Source organism: Chaetura pelagica, unplaced genomic scaffold (genome assembly GCF_000747805.2).
Source record: "Chaetura pelagica isolate M959 unplaced genomic scaffold, ChaPel_1.0 scaffold102, whole genome shotgun sequence".
In the NCBI taxonomy this organism is placed as follows: domain Eukaryota; kingdom Metazoa; phylum Chordata; class Aves; order Apodiformes; family Apodidae; genus Chaetura; species Chaetura pelagica.
In genome coordinates, this window is record NW_009952483.1 from 343,129 (window position 1) to 365,837 (window position 22,709).

At 42.7% G+C, this 22,709-nt stretch overlaps 1 protein-coding gene across 1 annotated transcript in view; it reads right to left on the minus strand.

Moving 5' to 3' along the window:
* Positions 1–13,467, minus strand: part of CPXM2 (carboxypeptidase X (M14 family), member 2) — a 67,327-nt gene extending 53,860 nt beyond the window's left edge. Inside the window, exon 1 of the mRNA XM_010008806.1 lies at positions 13,140–13,467. Within this exon, the coding sequence (XP_010007108.1) occupies positions 13,140–13,467 (328 nt within the window). The remainder of the gene's footprint in view (positions 1–13,139) is intronic.
* Between the last annotated feature and the right edge of the window lie 9,242 nt (positions 13,468–22,709).

Genomic DNA, 22,709 nt, shown 5'->3' on the forward strand with positions numbered 1-22,709 from the left:
CAGGAACATTTTCATGGGCTCCAGGTGAGAATCATAGAATCCCAGGGTGGTTTATGTTGGAAGAGACTTAAAAGATCAGGTAGATCCAACCCTCTGCACGGGCAGGGACACCTCCCACTAGTGCAGGCTGCTCACACATGCTTCAAAAGCTAAACTAGCTTTTTAGGAAGGGAGGTTGTTCCAGAGAAATAGCAAATATCTCCTCCCTGATGGCACAGGGCCAGTCCTGGGCAGGAAAGTTGTGGATTTAAGCCCATGTCTGCTGGAGTCAGAGGCAGCAGAAAAGAGTCAAAGCCCTGAGATGGTTTCAAGGCCACCAAAGTTGAGTTCTCCCATTATCTGACACCAGAGACACACAAAGTCCTCCCGTGGTGCAGACACTGGACACTTCCAGGCTCCCTTTACACCACCCAAACACTGTGCCCCAGCTGGCAGGGGTCGGCACAGCAGGTACTGGGAAAGTTGCAGGGCACAGGCTGTGCAAGGGCACAAGTGTCTCTTTTGCTTCCAAGGCTGAGAAAAAATTCAGCAATTAAAGGCAAATAAAGAATAAATTAAGAATTATCTTGATACTTTAGGTCAGGTTTGACATGAAACCTGACATTTCGGAGACTCAGAAAGTTCACTTTTTTTTTTTCCTTTCCTTTCATTAATTTTTAAATTCTTGCTCCCTCACAAGGCTAAGTTGTGCCTTCTTCTAGAAGCAACAAACCAGCACATTTAGCAGGAAGAGCTTCTGTCATTCCTGGCACAGCTGGAGGCAGGCATTTCCAGAAAGCCTGTTCTCCAGGAGTCTCCTGGCCAAGCTTTCAGACTCGAGAGGCTCAGCTAAACTCCAGACAACATCCAACACTCCCTGAGCTGCCTGCTGCTGCCACTGCACAGTCTGCCCAGGAGATGACATGATTTAGGACCTGAACAACACAGGAACCCGATCCCACATGCACAAAGTTCCCCAGTTTTCCTTCTGGCTCTGGTGCTGCTGCTGCTGCTGGTCCTTCTGCCCAGGGGTAAGAAGTAACCATACCCATCCATGCCCTCAGGCTGCACGCTCCTTCAGGTGGAGAGGTGGGCAGGTATGGAAACACTGCCCATAGCTCTTGCATGGCTTGAGCTGGCTCCATCTCTCTTTCCCCACATCTCCTTAGGAGAAGGAAGGCAGAGGGAACTGGGGTGCAGGCAGGAACCCTGGACTTTCTCCCTCACTGCCCATGGGAATGTCACCAAGGTGCTCATGACAGGAGGTAGCCTCTCATTCCTACCCAAGGCTGGCAAGTCCTCACTTTCTCTACAAAGGAATGTATGTAGTTAAGTCTCTTTGAAAATATTATTCCCTTTAATGGCAAAAAGAATACAGCCTGAAAAAGACCACATCAATTCTTACATTATTATTATGAGCTTTGACTAGGGCTGGACTTTGTGCTATGAATTTTAAAATGATTCCTCTGATGCCTTTTTGAAGCACAGACTGAAGAGTTTCTGTCATTCCAGCTAAAGCCACAGAACTGAGCACAGCCATCAAAAATGAGAAGCATCTTTGGTTTTTTTCCAGAGCCAAACAACTAGACTCAGCCAAACAATGGAGAAAAAACTGACACAGACCACTAGCACAATGGCTGAGCACAGGAATAAAATTACCATTAAAAACACCTATGTGTCCAGTGTCTTCATGCCAGAAATAGCATCAAATATCAAATCACTGAGGGAAACTGCAAGACCCAAGATTCCACTGTAAGAGCATTAATTGTAACCATTAAAAATAAACACTGGAACTTGGAATACCATTAGCAAGTACAAAATCCAGACAGAAAATTGCTGTTATCTTAAGATACTACCTCTGCTCAAGAAATGAGACACCCTAAAGCTGCTAAAGCTTAACCACTCTAGCAATTCCACTTGAGTGTATTTTACCAAACATAGTATGACTGCATAAAAACTGTTGGATGAGTATAAAACTGGCTTATGCTGCATTTTTTTTCCTCCCCCTCTATGAAAGCTGTAGTAGCAACCTTAGAAGTAAATATATCCATAGTTGGGTACAGCAGTTGTACAGTGACAGCAAATACAGGAATTGCCTTAAACATAAATAACCTGGAAAATGTCCATAATATTGGGCCCTGGAAACATACATCTACCAAGGATTCTGCCAGCTTTCAGGATTTTGCAGCCTTTTGGGGTAAAACAGGGGTCCCAAATGGCACAAGGGGAGTATCCCAGTGGGAGGCACAGCAAAGGGGCTGTTCTCCATCACAAGGATCAGAATTACACACCTAGGGCTAGAGGAGACCTGGTGGGGAAATACACATAAAGGGCTTCAGCAGTTCTCTGAAAAACACCTAATTTCACTGAAATAGGTGGCATCACTCTGGTGTCACCCAGTTTTCACCTTCTCACTCTCCCTAGCACATACATGGAGCCCACAGCCAGAGCAGAGGGGTTGTGAGGGAGGTCTCATTAGTACTGATGAGCCATTCAATTCTGTCACCACGACTACAGCTAAGTCCATTCCCAAGTACTACATTTCCACCTGAGAAAGAAAGAAGTCAACCACTTCCCAGTCAGCATGACTTGATGTCACTCAACTTTTCATCAAGTTAAGCCTCAGCACAGACCAAGATCTGTTTTACTTCTCTGTAAGTGGAAAATGATACTGAGAGAGATGCACCGTGTCCCCTTGATGCAGCAGCCCAAAGCCTAACACAAGTCAGGGATGAAGACAGAATCTCCTAGTTTTGAGTTTCCTAGTAGGCTCTTTTCTAACAGTTTAGTTTCTGGCTTGGCTGTTGATGGGAGCCAGCAAACTTCAGAGCCAGCATGATGAAGTGGTATGAGCTGTGCCTTTAGGCTGCAGACGGTCATTAGTCATCTCAGCTGTGAGTTGAAATGTCATCTTTCATTTTGTTCATGATTAAAACTAAAAATAAACATTTACCAACAGAATGTAGAAGTAGTCTGTATCTGCAGTGACACCCAGGTCAATACCACAGGAGCAACTTGCAGCTACAAGATGAGGGGAAATGGTTTCAAGCTGGAAGAGGGGAGATTTAGGTTAGATATTAGGAAGAAATTCTTTGCTGTGAGGGTGGTGAGACCCTGGCCCAGGTTGCCCAGAGAAGCTGTGGCTGCCCCATCCCTGGCAGTGTTGAAGGGCAGGTTGGATGGGGCTTGGAGCAGCCTGGGCTGGTGGGAGGTGTCCCTGCCCATGCAGGGGGTTGGAAATAGATGAGCTTTAAGGTCCCTTCTCACCCAAACTATTCTGTGAATTCTAGCCTGTAAGTCTTTGCAAAAGTCTCTCCTTGCCTGCTGATTTGTGAAAAATTAATAAATGTCAGTTTAAAATACTTCTTAAGAGTGTGTTTTAATCTGAAGTGATATTCAAATTTGCCTCCTCTGCAGGTAGACAAGCTGCAAACCTACCTCTGTGCATAGGCAGGAAGACCTTCAAAGATGGGCTGACCACTGCAGCAGAGCTTACCAAGCCAACCATCACACCCCAGCACCCAACTGTGCTCATAACTCTTTTCCAATTAACACCCCTTGCAATTAATACTCCTCCTCCTTCTCTCACAGCCCTAACTGTGAGGGAACATCACTGAGGGAGTGGGAGGGATTGCTGAAGCCTCAGGGTTTGTTTCTTGAGCCATCACCCTGCATGGGCTGGTCTCAGATGCTGCCTAACCCTCCTCCAGGTTGCACATCTGGGCTAAATACTTGACCTATATAGAGAACCTAAGACAGGAAATACCTAAAATGAGTCCAACTTGGGTTTAAAACCTTTTATAAAGTGTAAGTCTCAGTTTTATGGAGAACTGCTGGGTCTGCTCTAGCAGGGAATTTAGACATTTATATGTTTGTTTGGGTTTTTTTTTTTCCCTAACATCACATCTGTTGTTATAATTTCATATGAAATAAGAAGAGGAATGAATAAAACCAAACACTTCTCATAAAGCACAGAAGCCATCACAGTGTCTGGAGCTCAGGGAATGATTTCAGAAGAAAGTTGTGTGGTTACAATTAACCTGGACTCAAACTTTGTACTCCTTCCCAACCCTAAAGAAGGAATCAGTTTGTATTTTCTCCAGCACAGTAAAGGAAAAAATTAGTTCAGTTGGCTTGTTTGCTTTTCACTTAATTATTCCTTTTGATGGACTTTTTCTGAATTATGTGGCTGATTCAAGTGCAGCTCAAAGGCAGTACTAAAAAACCAGAAGAGGTTAATACATTTAAAATCACAAATAGTGGAAAAAGATTTTACTGAAGGGATAAAAAATTGGCCAAGTTAATACAGAAAATAGCCTGAGGTTCTCTGGATATACCCAGAAGTCCTGAAAAGCCAAAGATTTAAGAACTCATATTACAGAGCTTTCTCCTCTCCTTTAAAGCACCCCATGTCCAAGCTGTGGCACCCTTGAGATGTACCTTGAAAACAGAGTATTTAAGAGTTCAAAGCAATGAAAAGTAAAACATCATAAAACAATGAAATCTGGAATACTTGAGAAAATCAAATCCAAGTCTGGACTGAACTACGAGAGGCCTCATTTAAAAACAAAACAAAAGAAAAACTCCAAACAAACAAAAATAATACAACACCAAAGAAAAAATAATAAAGGAGAAGCCTAAAGAGCAGAGGAGTGGAATGGCTGGGGTGCAAAGAGAGGTTCAGAAGGGATCCTACCCCTTGGAACTGGTTTGTGACTGGTCTTTGGGCTCATTGCAGGGACACAAACCCCAGGCCAGCACAGGAATCCCACTGGAAAAATGCACCATTGATGAGGAAATCAAAGCAGAGAACCACAGGCAATGAGCTCTTCCTGAAAGTAATTGCTGAAAAAAGTGTGATTTTCAAGGATCCCAGAAAACACAAACACACACTCTGCAGTCAGGCCCTCCCTTTCCCACATTTCACCAGCTGAGCTTCCCATGAGCTTTGGTTCATCCTCCTAAAGGATTTCAGCTTCCAAATGACTTTTTAGCTTTCAGATGATCATTGTCAAATGGCAATGGCACCTACCACAGCCCAGCCATGTCACCTCCCCCTCTCCACCTGCCCTTGAGCTGGCCATGGAAAAGTCAATTTATGGAACCAAAAAGAAATAAATGTAAAAAATGCCCCAAGCCCAAGCAAGCACCAGGGTTCTATGGTTTTAACAGCTCAGTTTATATATTTTAAGTTTTGTGCACTCAGCATTTTCACAAGCCTCTACGGTTCCTGCCCACTGGAAGAGAAAAACTAAAAACACCATGAGAAAATCATGGCTCTGGATATTTCTAAGCTGGTGGAAGGGAAGAGCTAGAGGTACAGCTGGGAAGCTCTTAGCAAGATCCTGCTCTATTCTACAGAGCAAAGGAGCTGCAACAGTTCAAGCAAGGTTCAGACAAATATCTGAAAGGGTGGGCACCTCTCCAATTCAAATGACTGAGTGTTCAGAGGTTCTTCCCCCTTATCCCAGCTTCCTGTGATCTTGCAGCTTTGTTTCTTCCCAAAATTCATTCTGTCCAAACATCCTTTCTGCTTTGTTTAACAATTCAGCCCTGGTCCAGCAAAGGCTCATTATCACAGGCTAAACATTTAGCACATTGAAGGCTTCACTGATTCAAAGCTGAGTGCATCAGAAGCTTCAAATGACATGAAATGTGAGTTACTAGTGAGTTTAGAGATGCCATGCATGCCTGTCTGCTTGCTGGAAGCCCAGAAATCCAAATGGAACACTATGCACTTCCCAGCCTGTGGATCCAATGAGGAAGGCTCCAGAGGGCATTCAGAGAAACCCTAACTTACACTAGTAGGTTCTACACCCTTACCCTGGATAAAAGTGTCTTGAGAGTGATGCCAGTGTGTTAAAAGTCAAATCTGGCATGAGGGGTGGTGGTGGTGATGGCAGGGAGTCCTTCCACCTAGCTTTCAGACCAGCTCCTCACAGGTATTTGGACTTCTCCCTTCATTGGCTGGATGGTTTAGGAGGACCTTGACAGTAGAGAGCAGTCATAAACCTGCCACCATAAATCACTGCATCTCTGAAGAGGAGAAGATGAAAATGCTCTAGTTTCTGGGAGAGGATGTGAAGGATGGTTCCCAGTTGCTCCTGTTGCAAACAGCAGCCTCTCCCAGCACACAGCCATGATGACAGCACGGGCAGTAAACAGTAAATCTTGGAAGTGCTAGAGGAAGGAGGTACTCAGCCTTGCTCTGTACTCTCCTGTCAAACATCACTCCCCTTGGAAAGGAAAACTGTTTTGCTTTCTAAAGTTCACATGAGGAAACATGTAAAAGGCAAACCTGGGGACAAGGGGGAGGGCAGAGCTCCTGAGCCCCTCCGAGGGCCAAAGAAAACTCTGGAAGTCAAGTGGAGACATTTGAGTTCCCCCTCAGGTTGAAATCATCTCTATAAACTTCCTCTGATGTCTTCATCACCACTGACTCTCAGAGCCACCATCTGGCATCTCTTCATTCCCCCTCTTGTTTTTCTCACCTTTTTTTTGTTGCCATCTTTAGCTATAGATGGAAAAGAAGCAGTTTTTCTTTGACACTTATCAAGCTGGTTTAGCACTGCCTGGTGACTGCAGGAAGAATAAAACTCATTGTTCCTCTCTGAAGGTGCTCCATCCCTTCCAGCACACAGCAGACCTCCAGAGTACCCTGTTCTTCCTCACATTGGGATGATTAAACCACAGGGGACTGGAATCATGAATGTTCCTTCTGCTGTGTCACAAGGGAATTAGAAATCAGTTTGCCTCAGAAGAGATGAGTTGACACTGCAGTGTATTTCACTAAAGGTTTCATGTAGGTGTTTTCCATGACTTGCTCAGATGTGCAAAAACCCCACTAGACACCTTTTGAAGTCAGCATAAATAGCCAGAGAAAGGCTTCCAGAGGAGCTAGGCAAGCCCCTGCAAGAGGCAGCTGTGCTGCTCAGCATCATCTGTGGCTCAGGAGAAGACATCCCCTTCAGGAAAAACAGAGAGCAGCAGTGCTGGATACCCATCCTGGGGCTGACCACAGTGTCCTCTAAATGTTTGTATTCCATTGTCCACAGACTGTTCTTGCCTGGGAATGGATAGGGTGTTAAGGCAGGTTACTGAGAAGTAACTTCTACATTGGACATGGCACTGCACAGGTGTGATGGCCATGACCACTCCTGAATGAAATCTCCTGCAAAAATAGAGGGAACTCAAATCATAGAATCAAATGTTGCCTTTGATCCACAGCCTATTGAACTAAACACAACCAAACTGTCCCAGAAAGATTAAAGGTGATCATGTCTTTCTAATATTAGCAATTATTCCTACCACCTCTGCTTTCTTCCTGCAAACCTTTGAGCTGAGTAAAGACTGTGGAACATTTTGCATATCTAATCACTGGATTACAAATCACTCAAAAATGAATTATTTCAGGGGTTTTTGTCCGTTTTTCTTGAGCATCCAAATCCTAGTGTCAAAGGCACAGATTTACACATGAATTTCAAAAAGCTTTGCTTTATAAGACAAACCACAAGACACAACCTCACCAGAGGCCTGACAAGAGGACCAGACCTCTTGCACTTTTTGGAGAAGAATAATACAAGCAGATACAACCACTATGTATGAATATGACAATGAAATCTCAACTCTGTAGCCAGGCAACAAATCTTTTGGCAGTCTGATTTAAAAGGCAATTAATTGGACAAGGCTCAAATATTGAAAATGGAAGAAATTGCTTCTTCTGCACCACACCTTCTACTTCTCCATCTTTTTGACATATTGGAAACTCCCACAGCTGACAGAAGTCTTCATTCCAAAACCAAAAGAAATGAGTGAATTTTGATTGTGAACCATTGGACTGATCTGTCTAGTAAGATCACTGAACAGGAAAGAACATTAAAAACCAAGAAAGAATTCAAATAATGACTTGCTGGCATCTCAGGAATAAGTCTAGACTTAGTCTCAAAGTGTTAAAATCTACTTATTGAAACCACCCTTCTTTTTAAAGTGGCATTTTTCTCACCCTAAAGGTTAGTTTGAATTCAGAGAAGGCTGCTAGAATTATCATAGAAAACAGTTTTCTCTAGCATAGTCAAATGTTTATTCTGATATTAATTTTTTTGTGATTTTACATTATTCATTGAAGCTACGGGTAGGGAAAATGCTAATCAAAAAGGTTTGGCCAATTTTGAGGCCATTGCTCATTATTCATTCTTAGTCATCTCTTTGTCCTCTTTTGTTCTGACATTCTGTAGAGAATGGGCTTTTAAATGGAATGGCCATGTTACATTTCATAATTCCACACAGAAGTTCTGAGAGAACATAGAAGCTGGTAGATGAAATCTAGCTCATTAAAAGCCACATGTTTTCATCTTTGCTCATCACATCTGGAAATTAGGATGTGACACAAGTCATATTAAAATTCATGGGATATGCACCTAAGGCCAACGAGCTCATTCTTAAAAGCTGCTGGTACAAGAAGTTTAAGCAAAAGCTTTAAAATTACAATCAACCTGCTGGGTCACAGGAGGGCTCCACTTTCTCTGGGCTTCCCAGGAATGGCAGCCAGATCCAAGGTTTAAAAGAGAGGATACCAAGGGGCTAGAAAGCAGCAGCACTCTAGCTAATCCCATCCAAACCCACAGTTTTGGCCAGCCTTGCTGATTCACAGGCTACCTTTTCCTTCTGTGTTTCCTTCTGCTCTGGCTGGAAACCTGGTGGATCTTTCTGGCCTCCTCTTAAATCCTTCCAGCTATTAGTTTAGTGCCATATGTATCATTCTCTTGTATCTTCTACTAGGGAACAAATTCATCATTCAAATGCCAGTAATACCATAAACTTGTCGTGTTTTTAACTTCACACCCTCATCACGTTTTCCTCACCATTTGGGAACAAAATCTTGCCCACTTTTCCTGAGTAACATCTCTATGATTCAGCTTTTCTCCCTTCAGGCTCTCATTGATCTCTCCATTATCTCATATCTTGATAAACACCTCAATTAATACGTTATCAGTCTATATTTATACATGCAAATTATTTCTGTCAGATCATTTTAAGCTGCTTGTATTGGCCGTTTAATCTTCTTTTTGCCTTCCCTCCCTGACTCCTCCTCAGACTCATGGTCCTGGGAGGTTCTGACCCATTGAAGACATTTCTGTGCCCCACAGCAATTTAAAAAGACCCCACAAACCAAAGTTTTTAAGAATTACGTTGTTGAACAGGTGGCACAACTACATAAAAATGAGCAAATATGGGCCATTTAAACAGTGATGCAGCTGGAGAGTTTTGTTAAGCCTGGGGAAAGCAACAGGTACAACAGGATGAAGGAAACAATGAGTTTGAAAGCTCAGAAGACACTGCAAGGTTTGTGAAACACAGAATAAATGTGCTGTGAACCCCCTTCTGAGCACTGCCAGATAAATAATAAAACATCACAGTTTTTACTTTCCCAAGGCAGTCAGAGCTGAGGCATGGCCAGAACAAGGACAACTAGAACAAATGTCACTTTTGCAAATCTTATCAAAATAATTGCAGATTTAATTGGAGCAGATTTGAGCTCAACAGGATTGACTGTGGGAAGTGTTCAGCCACGACCCAGAATGATTTTCTACACTGTGTTGGTGGGGATCTCAGCCCCATAAACCTCTCTGGGGTGAGCTCTTGTCTGCCTGCAGACAGACCCCTCAAAGCATCTGGAGGGCAGCTGAGATGGTGGATATGAAACTATATGAAAGGCCTCATAAAAGAAAAACATTGTTGTTAACAAGGCTCTTTCCACTGATTTGAATAGGCTTTGGATGGAGGCCTAAACAAACATTTCTGGAATTAGAAAATGGAAATATGTATATACAGAAGCCTGTCAATCCAACTGTTTACCTTCCAAGGATGACCTAGTAGCACATTTAGGAGTCATTTAAAAGGCAAGGAGGCAGGCTGATACTTTTATCTGATTCAAGTATTGCAAATATTGATCCTAATAATACTTTTTAAAAAACCCAAAACAAACAAACAAACAAAAACTAAAACCAAAAACACAAACCACATTGCAACCCCACTGGCGCCAGTAGGTTTTCTTCCTACACTGATATTTCACAGATTGAAAAGATCTACATTCTCACCACTTCAGTGATCAGCTTCAATAAACTGAGTCCATGTCATCTGTTATGTGCTGTGTCCTTCAGACTCCTACGTTGGGTTTCAACTTTGATTCAAAGCTCAGGCTGATCAGGACCAGCTGCTGAGCCAAAGGGCAGATCACACATCCCCCTTCCTCTACTTTCCTCATCCCAGCTCCCAGCCAGACTATTGTTTGTTACAACTAATTAATCCCTCATGCCCTGGCTGCCAGTGAGCCTCACAAAACAGCAAATCTTTGTATTTATGCATGTCCAGTAAATTAATTCCTGTTCTGGGTAGATGTATAAACACATAAAAGTATAACCCATAAACGTATACATATATCCACAACACACATCCTTGTACAGCCAGATTTGCAGTGGATGTTCATGGATTTCTGTTTGGCAGCTGCTGTTTTTTCCAGCTATCCTCTTAAAAGGTCAAATGTGAGGAATTGTAGGGATGTATTATTATTTAGGCAACTCTACGAGGGGCCAGGTTTTCAGATCTTGGTTCCAAAGCAATCCCCAGTGACACGGTGACATGGCACTATGAGTTGGTGTCACTGCAGTGGCAGGACCTGCCCCTTGCCTGCCTTTGGGAAAGAAGACAGGAGAAATTTCCAATATTATAGGCAGAACTTTTAACACTGCCTACAGTTAAAATTCCTTGACACTTCCTGCTGCAACCCTCCTGGTTTTGTGTATGTCTTTAACAAATGGTAACCATTCTCTGCTGGGTGTTTGCCTCATGGTTTAGTTATGGCTGTTTCTGTAAAATACTTCAGCTGCTCCCAAGGAAATATGCTGCATTTTCCCATATTAAATTAAGCCTAACAGCCAGTTTGATGAGTTGGTGGCAAACCTCCATATGCTGGAGCAAGGAGCAAAGGTATGGTGGAGAGGACTGGTTGTTTGGTTTACTTCTGGCTGGCTTTTTTAAAGCTCACAGGCTTTAAAACCTCTTCTGGCCCATGGCTGGTGAAAGCTTGGGGCCTGATAGCTCAGCTCTGTCACAAGAGCCTGCTTTGGAAGGAGGGACTGAAATATTTCCAGCTGCTTTCAGTGGAGCATCAGGAACCTCTGCCATGCTTCCCTGCACCTTGTGCTTGGTCGTGCTGAGGAAGAGGAGGAAGTGGAGGAAGGATCTAACCTGACTGAATGCCTGGTAGAGTGGAAAGTAAAAAGCACACAATGGAGCTGGCACACAATGGAGTGTTTTCTGGGAAAGGTTTGGGGAGGTCTTTTCCCTTTCTAATTCCGTAGTTTCATATATAGAAAACTGAATGTGATTTCATTTGTAAAATCAAACATTCTTAGGAAATGATCAAACTCAGACTATCTGTAAGACTTCAGTGTTCTTCCCTGGTAGGTCAGCAGTGAAATAGAGTTTAAATTTTGTACTGTTGTGTCTATTGTGCTTAAACCAAGCCAGGTTTGGAAGGAATGAGTGTTGCACAATGAAGGAGGTTGGTACCAGTCCAGCTGATGCCTTCTATGCACCTGTAAGGAGCTCAGTGCAGTGGGTGGGAATCAAAGAAGGTGTATGTTTGTAAAGATAAAATAACACTAGCCACACAGACTGGATGCTATCCTCACCCCTGATGTGGTGCTCCAAATTTGATGGAGTATGTGTGATGCCACGGTGCTGGGAAAATTGGGAAAAAGTCAACAGGACAGGTGAAAGCTGAGCTGAACTTCAGAACATCCCACTACAGGCTTGAAAGGGGTATTGCATTCTGTACTTCCCTGGAAGTGTTCAAGGCCAGGCTGGATGGGGCTTGGAGCAACCTGGTCTGGTGGGAGGTGTCCCTGCCCATGCAGGGGGTTGAAACTGGATGATCTTTAAGGTTCCTTCCAGCCCAAACCAGTCTGGGATTCCATGATCATGTCACTCCTGCCTGGAGTGACACCACCAGTCCAGACTGCTGCCCCACAAATTGTTGTCCAGGTTTCAGAAATGGTGCTTTAGCACTGATAATTACTATAAAAATATTCATCTTTGCTTATAAAAGACTAATGAATTTCTGCTTGCAATAAGGTTCACTTGAAAACACTTTCTTTGCCACCTGTTAGATGTAACTGGGAGAAGCAAATGTCACCCTACAACCCCTGAGCCTCCATTTTGCTGCACCCCTGTATTAATGATTAAATTGCAAACTTTGTGCATCTGCTCCAGCTGTTGACATCAAAAGTTTCCTCCTGCAGTAAACGGGAGTGGGACTTGGCCCCAAATTTTACAACTCTAAAATTCATCACAGGGACCAAACTCACTCCTGAGTGTCCCAAACCAGTAAAGTATCTAGGAAACACGGAGGGAAATGATTCTTCTTTCAGGGTGGTGCAATTAGCTCTTCATGGAAACAACTGGATGGTAAAGGCAGATCAGGTTTCTGCAAACTTTAATAATCACATATTTTCAGCCAATTAAATGCAGAAAATAGAGAATGAGATTAAGGGGGGGGCCTTTTCATTATAAGGCACTTCTTTTGGTTAACTTCTTTACTTTTCAGCTCAGTGACTACATTGAGCTTGTTATGGCTCAGTCTTTTACAGGAAGATCTTTGTTTACATCTCCTCCTCTGGAGGGCTTTAAAGTGAAATCTCAAAGAAATGCACAGGTTTGTAAGTAAAATTAATTCAGGGGCCTCACTTACATTAAAAGGACAAGAGGTTAAGTAAAGTGTCACCAAATACAATCAGCTTTCAGTACAGAATGTCTCTCCCCTTTTGCTTTTAGCACAGCAGCTTTAACAGCAAGCCAGTTGTCAAGTGTAATTAAGGAGGAAAATTTTATATACTAGCTAGAGCACAGCATAATTAATACATTACTGCCCTGCAATCTCTTTAATTGATGAGAAAAGGGTTAAAAAGGCTCTAAAAGTTTTCCAGATCTTTTTCTGTGGGATATTAAAAATTATTGTGTTGGCATCATCGTCACCACGAGCACATTTATTGTTATTATTACCAAGGCTGCCGTTAACTGGATATTCATTAACGTTAAAAGTCACAGTCAGCGTGAGACTCAGCAGACTCCAAGCACTGGAGGAGGAGGTGGAAAGTTACCTGGTGGAGTTTCAAGAATGGATTTTCCCTTTTTGCTGTTTTTCTTCGGTTTTAACTCTTTCCTGCTCGCTTTGAACCCCGGGTGCTCCTCTGTGTCCGCAGCACGGGCAGGTCCTTCCTCTCCAGGTTGCTCCGTGAAAGGAAAAAACTCTTCCCCGGGGTAAGGAAAGGAATAATAAGGATCCCTGTTGCTAATCTCCTGCAGGTAATAATCCTGGTCGTCCATGGGTACCGCCTGGGACACGTCCCCCAACAACACCAGCCCAAAGGCGCAGAGAGCGAAGCCGAGCGGAGAAGAACATGAGCCTCCCTTGCTAAGGGCAATCATTACCCTTTGCTTTTGCAGGAACCTCCTCTGCAAGTCCCAGAACTTTATTTGGAACTAGGGAAAACAAGAGAGGCTCAGCAGCTGGCAGGTCCCCCCAGGAGAGGCAGAGGGCTGGAGGAGCTCGGCTGCCTTGGGCGACTTGTGCCAAAGTTGCAGGGAGCGGAGCGGGATGGAGGGCTGGGAGGGAGGGGGCAGGACGGGGATGCATGTGATCCTCAGGCTCACCAGCCAGCCAGCCAGCCAGCCCAGCTCCCTGCTCCAACAGCACTTGGCAGGTGGGATCTCCAGCCTGGTTAACTCGCTGCTTTTCCTCCCCTGCCTTGCATATGTTTTTGTTTTTTTTTCATTGGTGTCGCTGCTTTTGTCCGAAAACCAGTTACAAGACAGTTTCAGCTAAACCCCCCCCTAAGCTTTTCTGTAGCCTTCCCGCCTGCAGCTGATCCAAGAGAGCACTTATTCACAGAAAAGTAAACTTGGCAGCCAGCCTTCCCCTCCCAGCCTGCGCACAGAAGTGTTTCCCACCCCCAGGAGATGCTGTGCAGCTGGGGGTGGGCACAAGAGCTGGGGATGGACCCTGCCTGTGGCTGGCAGGGCTCAGCTGCCTGCTCTTGGACCCCGGGCATGCACCAAGATCCCTGTGATGTGGCTGTGTGGCAAATGATCCTCATTTTTATCTGCTCTGTTCCAGTCCCCTTCATGGTATTTTTTTTCCTGCTTCACTTTTACAAATGTAGGATCCCTCTCCAGCATCAATCTCAGCCTTCCTTGTTTATATTAGTTTCTACATATAAAACTGATGTACAGTTTATATATGACTTATATTACTTTAATGTGTTTTATATAGGTGGAGAAATATAAATAACATCTCTAAATATATATATAATCTAATGTAAGTTATCTATAAATAAAACAACTCAACACATAGCATGTGGCAATTCATAAGACATTTCTCCTATGGTACATGGGAGCTCCCTGGACTCAGCCCAGCTGAAATCCAGCAAGGAGGTATTTTATCAGTCCCCATTTTTTTTCACTCTTTTTGGGATGATCCTGACTTTTCTTCTCTCTGAAACATCTCCTGAACAGCTCAGGATATTGTGCTAGCAGCTGCACACATGCGACCCAGTGTCGTTAATGGAATCAATTTGTCTGAGCATAAAATCTGATCTTTCATCTTTTCCATACCTCTAAAATAACCTCCAGTGCTGAAGGAAATGTGCAGCAGTTGGCTCACATGAAATATGAATCCTTCCTCCTGTGTTGAAAATACCAGCTTATATTTTCATCATCTATATTGTATTTCTTCCCAGTGTCCAGTCAGCTTGGAGAAAGGATTACATCTGTTACCCCACTCTTTATCCTGCTTTGCAGTCCCATTTTTGTATGTTCTCAGAACTTTAATACCATAATAAGCATAATTTCATACCTCTGTGCTTATATCTTTTGGTATATTTGGGTTCCAGGCTGTGAGTGATCACCCTTGCTTTCTTAGCCCCTACCCCAAAAGCAATTTTGTGATTATATTGTGTCTGTTGCCCTTCCCTTTAGACAAATGGAAACATGTTTTCACTAGCAAATCTATTTTCATCTTGATCTTCTATCTTTTTATAAAATCTGAAAACTATTACTTTTTGTATTATAAATATAGGAGTTTTCCCTTTCTAAAACTAGAATCAAATATACTTTGCTTTTGTCACTGCTTTACTGCATTATGTTTTGGGTTTTTTGGGGGGTTATTTTGTTTTTTTTAAAATTTAATTTGATGAAAAAGCTGCTCCTGGTGAAATTTTCAGATGGTTTTGTCTGGACTGTCACCTTTGGCACACTGGGTGCAGTGACTGCGATCTGGTGTGTGGGGCAGGCTGGGTGCTCCCTGTCTGCAGTGGGAGGCTGGATATCCTGAATATCTCATCTTAGCCATTTCCCAGCTGTGCTTACTTTCTTTTCCCTTTCCAAAATATCCAGTCCTCTCCTCCCTCGGTCCTAACTCCTGAGGGCAGAGCACAAGCTACAGAAAACCTGTACAATTTTGCTCCCATTTGCAGCACAGTCACTCTTTTGCAAACACTGTGGGCACACAGATACTTAAAGGAGCAATAGAAAAATAGAATTTTCCATCCTTAATGACCAATATTTTTGGTAGCTAAAGGAGCTTAAGCTGCAAATTATTATTTCACTCGTTGCAGGAAGCAAAGAAGGATACACAGAAACAGAAGGGGATTTACATTTCCAAGAATAAGAAGTACTTCTATATAATACAGAGCCAAGTGTCCATTAATTAGAGACCTGAGGAATGCAAATTTGAGGGAATTTTACATTTCCTGCTTTTGGCAACTTTACATGTGTACACTTCAGCAATGTATGTATGCAAACACCACGTATTTTCTCTCCCATACCCTTTCTACAGAGACAACTGTGTGGTCTTTTTTACTTGTTTTTAATTTATCCTGTACGTTTTAATAATTTATCCTTTTGGATTTGAAGCTTTTAATGGGAGAACATGCATAGTAGATGTGTATGTATGGGTGCATGACTATAGCTGCATAAATATAGCAACAAAAAACTTCTTTTGTCAATAAAAAACCCTCTCCTTATTTAATAAAGGTAACAAAACACATTTAAGTGGCACACATATCCACCCAAATATTAGCCAGATCACCCGTCACAATACCTTATTATTCAGGAATCAAACAACTCATTGCTTTATGTTCCTGTTATTTAAGTGAGGTGTTGATGGTAAAATGAGGGGTCAAATCATGTGCCAGCAGCATTTCATCTCATGCTTTCATCTCATGCTTTCATCTCAGCCCTAATAATGTCTGAATGTGCCAGCAGGTTACAAGCAAAGCAGTGAAGATCTCAGTGATGTTTCCATGCGTTGCTATGAACTCAGAGCCCCTGCAAGGGCCTCCTCACCAAGGGGTCTGAGAGAAGGGTCACCAGAGGAGCTTGCACATTGTGGAACAGGGGAAGCCACGTCTGGGCAGGCCTCTGAGCCAGAAGAGAAGGCTAGTGAACACACTGTGGTCAGCCACGATGAAGAACCTAGCAGGTCTCAGCAAGGGACTCAAGGAGCGGCAGGTTTGCTCACACATCTCCCCTTGTGCAGGGAAGAACTTTGCAGAACTTGAAGTGGTGGCCATACCCACTCCTTCACCTCCTGCAGTCCCAACAAATAACTCTCAGGGAAGTTGTGGAGTCACCGTTCCTGAAGAGATTTGAAAGCTGTGGTGCTGAGGGACATGGATTGTCAGTGCTGGGTTAACTGTTAGACTTGATGATCATAAAGGTCTTTTCCAGCCAAGACAGTTCTATGATTCTACTTACCTGAAGAAAGAATTATTCACCCAAACATACCTATCAATATCTATTCCTGGGTCTTGACCTTTGTTGATAACCAGCTCCCCTGTGGATTTGAACACTTTCTGTGGCTGTGGGTGTGGATGCACTGCTGCTCCTTTCAGACCCACCTCTGGCTTTGGGGTGGGTGCACCCAGCCTGCTGGGGCCACACCAATGGCTGTCTCTAGGCAAAATTTTTGCCTTCCTGTCCATAAGAGGGTTTTACAGATTTGTTGTGTGCTTTTTTTTCTCTCTCTGTCAGCATCCTAGAAAGACACAGCTCACAGGAAAGGAGATGTTTTTATTTCTTGGAGTGGCAGGGGAGTATTCAGTTCACTGAAGGCTCAGATTTTTGCCTGTGAAGTATCACGATGGCTTTTAAAAGTAGATGTGGAAGGAGATAAAGCAAACTAATATTGTTGTAGAACAACTGTAACCAGCAATATCCTCCCCTCCTGGACAGATGCCAGGGATAAAGTGTAAGTCATTCCATATTTTCCTTTAAATCTTTGTCCTGCAGAAGTGAAACACAACATGACATTATCTGCAGACAAGCAGGGCTTTCCCCCTCTGCTCTCAAAACATGTTTATTTGCAAGATGATGGTTTACCCTCTAAGCTGAGTTAACACTTCTCAAGCTGTGCATTTTGAGCCGATTTCAACACCACCCCTGGAAAACAAGGCATTCCCAGCCCCAGCAAAGTGTTATCTTAGCCTGGCCCATGCCAACCCCAAGCTGGACATGCTCAGGTGCCAGCAAAGGGTGGGCACATTGAGTCACCCTTTCCTGCCCTTCTTGTGCCTCAAGATGGTGTTTCCCAGCCCTTACTTCACGTCTACCATTTTGACAATATCTGGCTTTAGCAAATTCAGTGGTTCTTGTTTGGGACAGCTGGGCTCTACGTGTCAAACTTTTCCCCTCCCACCTCTACAGCCTTCTTTCTCCCTCTCCGGTTGTTGACAACCACAACTTCACGAAGCTCAGATTCAGGAATGCATTTTAACATCATTTAACATCAGCTCAATGTGCAAGCACTGTCCTGCTTCAAGATCTTCGTTTGCGTTTCTACTACACAGTCAATGACTCAACTTCAAACTCCTTGGTGGCTCCTGCAGCTTCTCCTTCAGAATATGGTCATAGTTTTTGAGTTGGAGAAAAGCCTTGTGGTTGGAAAGAAAAGATGAAGAAATAGGCATCCCTCTTTCACTGCCATTCCACGGTAACTGTCTGAGGTAGCACATAAGGTTTCTATAAGTGTTGGCAACAAAACAAGGCTAAAAATAACTTTCCTTCCCAACACCAGTAAAGTTTCTGTTCCTTTGTACTTCAGAATGGAGTAAGAAAATGGAATTATGCTTTATAAACAGTCATTTTCTTTTCCACATCAAGAATTTACCCCTGCTGTCAACAAGGTCAAATCATCTCAGAGGAAATGGAAATCTAAAACTGACATTGGGGAATACAAGGTAAACTGCATTTCAGATTTATGTGTCTCTTAGTGGCCTGTTTCTTACATATGTAACAGAGACAGTTACTGGGTAGCAGTTCTTGTGCTTCCCTGTCTACACTGCCTGCATCCCTGGGGTACCCAGGCATTTAAAAGCCTGTTTGCACTTGTTGATAAGGCAGAGACTTGAAAGAGTGGAAACAATAACAAGTTCTCACACAGAGACATTGTGCTCATTTTTAAGAGGCACTTGATGTTAAAGGGAATGTCATTATTTTACCAGGTGAGGTATGCCAAAAATACATGGGATCTTAACTTCTGGCTCTGAGCACAAGGAATAATGATGCAAAATATGAGTGAGTGTAATGAAGAGCCAGTTATACTCCTTTCCCTCATGAGAAGGCTGCAGTTTCCTTTAGGAAAACAGATTTTAAAATAGATGGATAACAAAGGCAATTATTTCCTTTAGCAGTTGCTTATTTTAACTGGTTAGAAATGCAGCATGCAGCTCGCCTGGGGAAATTAGCTCAGTGTATTCTCTCAAACTTTTCTGGGAAGAACAACATGACCTTCAGATAATCATTCAGCATATTGCCTTTGTGCTTGTGTCTGAAGAAGGAGCTCCCATTGCCATGGAAACAAAAGTTCCTTGTTCTCTTCTACTTCCCTGCGCTTATATCATATTCATTTTAGGAACCCTTCTCTTAGCAAGAAATGGCATGGTGAGATGTTCATGTTGTGAGCATCCCAAAGTCATCATCTGATGGCTCAGTTCATGGCAGAAGTGCTTTGAATGTGGAGCAGAGGCTGCACCCATCACCATTGTTATTTGGGAACATTTAGAACAGATACACTTGCATCAGTCCATTTCTGCTGGAGGAAGGAAGAATCCCCATGTACTCTTGCCCAGAGTTTACTTTTTCCTTCCATGCTGAACAGATGAGGAGAACCAGAATGACAGTGTTCACCAGAAACAAAGCCAACAAGAATTTCTGGCATTTTTGCAAACAATGCAATATTTCCTTTTTCTTCTTTTGAATGATGGCAGTTCCATTTCTTTGTGCCCCAGGCTGCCTGGAGGTTTTTTGTTGGCAACACATTGCACTGGCATTTGGCAGCCACCACTGGATCAAAGCCAGCAGGATTATCACTAGGAAAGGGACTGAAGAGGCTGCCTTTTGATTAAAAACAAAAATAATCTGTAATGCTAGCAGAACAAAAAGAATTTTTCCTAATACTATTTCTTTTTGGTTGATTTATCAGCCTTTGAAAGACTGTAGGTCCACGTTAGTCAATGGTTTTGAGTGTTTTACTCTCTCCTACAAAGAGAAAATTTTATCTGCATTTTATTTTAATTGTAAGGCTGATCCAGCATGAAGAGAACAGAGATGAGTGGATGACAGTAGCTTCATGGAACAGCTGGAGAACATGGGACAAAATGCCCCTGCTGTGCACACAGCCAGGCTGTGGGCGATGTGCAGCTGGAACATCCTATTTTGGGTTACTTGTATGAAAGCAGCCACTTCCAGCAAATTCCCATCCACATCACCTACCTGCCAACATTTGAATTGCAAAAAGGAATGACTCCCATTTCAGTCTGGTATTTCCTGGACCAAAATTGCTGTTCACGTGCCACGCGGAGCGTGAGCCGTGTGGTTAACACATCCCAGGCAGCAGCAGGGAATTGCAATGTGGAGCTTGGCTGAAACCAAACCCATCCAGAGGCCATTTTCCTGGGATTTCTTCATTATCCACAGCCTAAGTGTTGCCTTCGGAGCCACAGGCTAAAGTCCACTGGGAACTAAAGGTGACACATAAATGTCTGTGTCAAGCTACAGGCAATAATCTGGCAAATGCAACATTATCTGAGAGTCCTTAAAATGTCTGTATTTAAGGATTGTTTTGAAGACTAGTGATATAAAAGGAAGGAATTATTCCTTTCAGATACAAGTGGTATTCAAGTCTGTGATTCATTTGGCCAAATAAATTTATAATGTGATTCTTGAGTGTGATAACTGTCTCTCTGCATGGCTTATATCCAAATCCAAACATAGTCCATGTAATTTAGTGAAGTTTCATTGTTTGCAGCTAATATATTTGCTTGAAGGTGGGAAGAGCTGATTTTGTTTATCTTCATAATCACCTATGTTTGCCAATATGCTGAAAGTACTTTCCACAATGTGTTTATTTATGAAAACAGAGGAAAATGCAAGGATTTATGGGAAAGAAAAGATCTGAAATGAGTTTTCACTTGTCACACAGAAGGCGTCAAAGATTCATGTGAGACTTACATTACCAGAGATGTCAATATAATTTCACAGCTGTGTAATAAACTTGTTAGAACTTGACTTAGAGCCATTAAAAAAGGGCTTGTCCATGCACGTTGGACAAAGCTGTTTGTAAGGTGAAGTAGTAGGTTCTAGAGAACCAGTGAAGCTTTAAGGCTATGCAGATGTTTACTCATACGTGGCATAACATAAAGTTCATATCACAAATGCCCAGCTGTTTGAAATGCACTAATATGTTTTTCCCCCTAGGTCTTTAACACTAATTCTGCCAAGGAAGCAGGATGGTGAAAAATTGCCTTGCATTTTTAAATACATCTGAAGCATTTAGTTTCAAAAAGTCACACAACAGCTGAGGTTGAAAGGGACCTATTGGAAAAGCAGCATCTCCCTTTTTCATCCCCTTTGTATGTTTAAACTCTCAGAGTTCTATCACAGTTTATTTCTCTCAGTGTGGTTGTATATCCCATTCATTAACGGGGTCAGCTCTGTTAGACATAAAATTTACTTCCACAGTTATACCATAAAGGGTGTCATTAACATTTGTGTTACTGAATTTGAGGCTTGGAAACATGGAAACACAGATAAATACACCCCGCAGTGCAGTTCTGATGGGTTTTGCTTGTTTCATACTGGTTATGGTAAACAGTCCAAGTAAAATAAAAATCTGGCTTCAGTTCAGGCCAGATAAGCCTGTCAGCTGAACACAGAGTCATTTCCAGAAGCATCCATCAGGACTTAAATGGCTTATCACAGGAATAATGACAACAACAACAACATTTTTTAAAGGAAATGACTTGTGACTAATAGTAAGAACTGCTGTCTCCTTTGCCACTTTATCCAGACAAGTGGTTTTCTTATTTCTTTCTTTGATTACCATAACTGGATTGATAAAAAAAACCCAAACAACCTGGTACAAAGTTATTTAAAAATCTTCCTGGCATTTTTGAGGATTCTGTTATGTGTTCTTATTTGCCAATGACCTTCTCCTCCACTCCTGCCCGTGGTCCCTCCACGTTTGCCTTGGGTTGGGTCTCCTCTTTGGCCATGATGTTGTACAGCACTGGGGGAGAGACTGAGCCCCAGGGGCTGGCACAGCAAGGACCATGTTGTTACTCCAGAGGATGAGGCATTTTATAGTCAAGCAGGCTCCCTGATTCCTCAAAATGACTTTCCCAGATTTTAATACAAATATTGGTACCAAAACCTGCTTCCTGTGACTGTACTGCTTCATCGCTCCTCTCTGCATCTCAGTGGCCTCAGCCTCAGGGCTCTGTTTTCTTGGAAATCTCAGAAGATTTGCAGGGGTTGTGGAATGAGATCAGCAGAGCTCCTGCATGGCTGGCAACATGGGGCAGGGGACTTCTACAGACCTGAGTCTTGAAGTTGGCCTGATGTTTATGTAGGTGTAACACTGCACCGTGATTATCTTCCCCCTTTAGTTTCACAGGTGAATTGAAGCCATATTGAATATGCTGCTTTCTTCTGAATATAAAGGAGCACTTTCAAATGCATTCATTATCTGTATTTCATTCACTTTGGACAAAATCCTGGCAGAAACTCACAAGAGGCTCCAGATCATTTGCAGGGAACATTACTGAAAGGTGTCTTTGCCAGAAATGGAGGAATAATGAAAACTTAGCTCCTCTCTCTCCAGAGAGCTGCATCATGCACTCACATATTTTGATTATTTAATGTTAAGTGACAGCTTTAGGTTTCAAGGGTACTTTACATGTATTTTAAATGAGATTGCAGTCATATGAAGACATTATGTTTCATAAATTGCAGAAGTCACAAACACTCACCTGAAAACTGTTATTATATCAAAAATGTCCCACCCTCCCTACACATCTGGATTATCCCCAATGAATTCCAATCACTAAGGGTGGTACAGAAGCATCATTTTTCTATCTTTGCTCCCTTCAAGCTCCATGGAAGATAATTTATTTGGTAGGGTCTTTGGGAATGCCTGTCTCATTGTGTTGAGCTGTCATCAAGCTGTCTGCTCCTCTTCCCAGATATCTGTCCATCTGCAGTGCCCTCATCACTGGTCATGCTGGAATTCCTGCATTTCTTTTGTCCTGAATGGAAAAATCAAGATAGCAAATAAATTCATCTCATGAAAATTGGCTGAATAGTGAAAAAAAAAAAAAAAAAAAAAAAAAAAA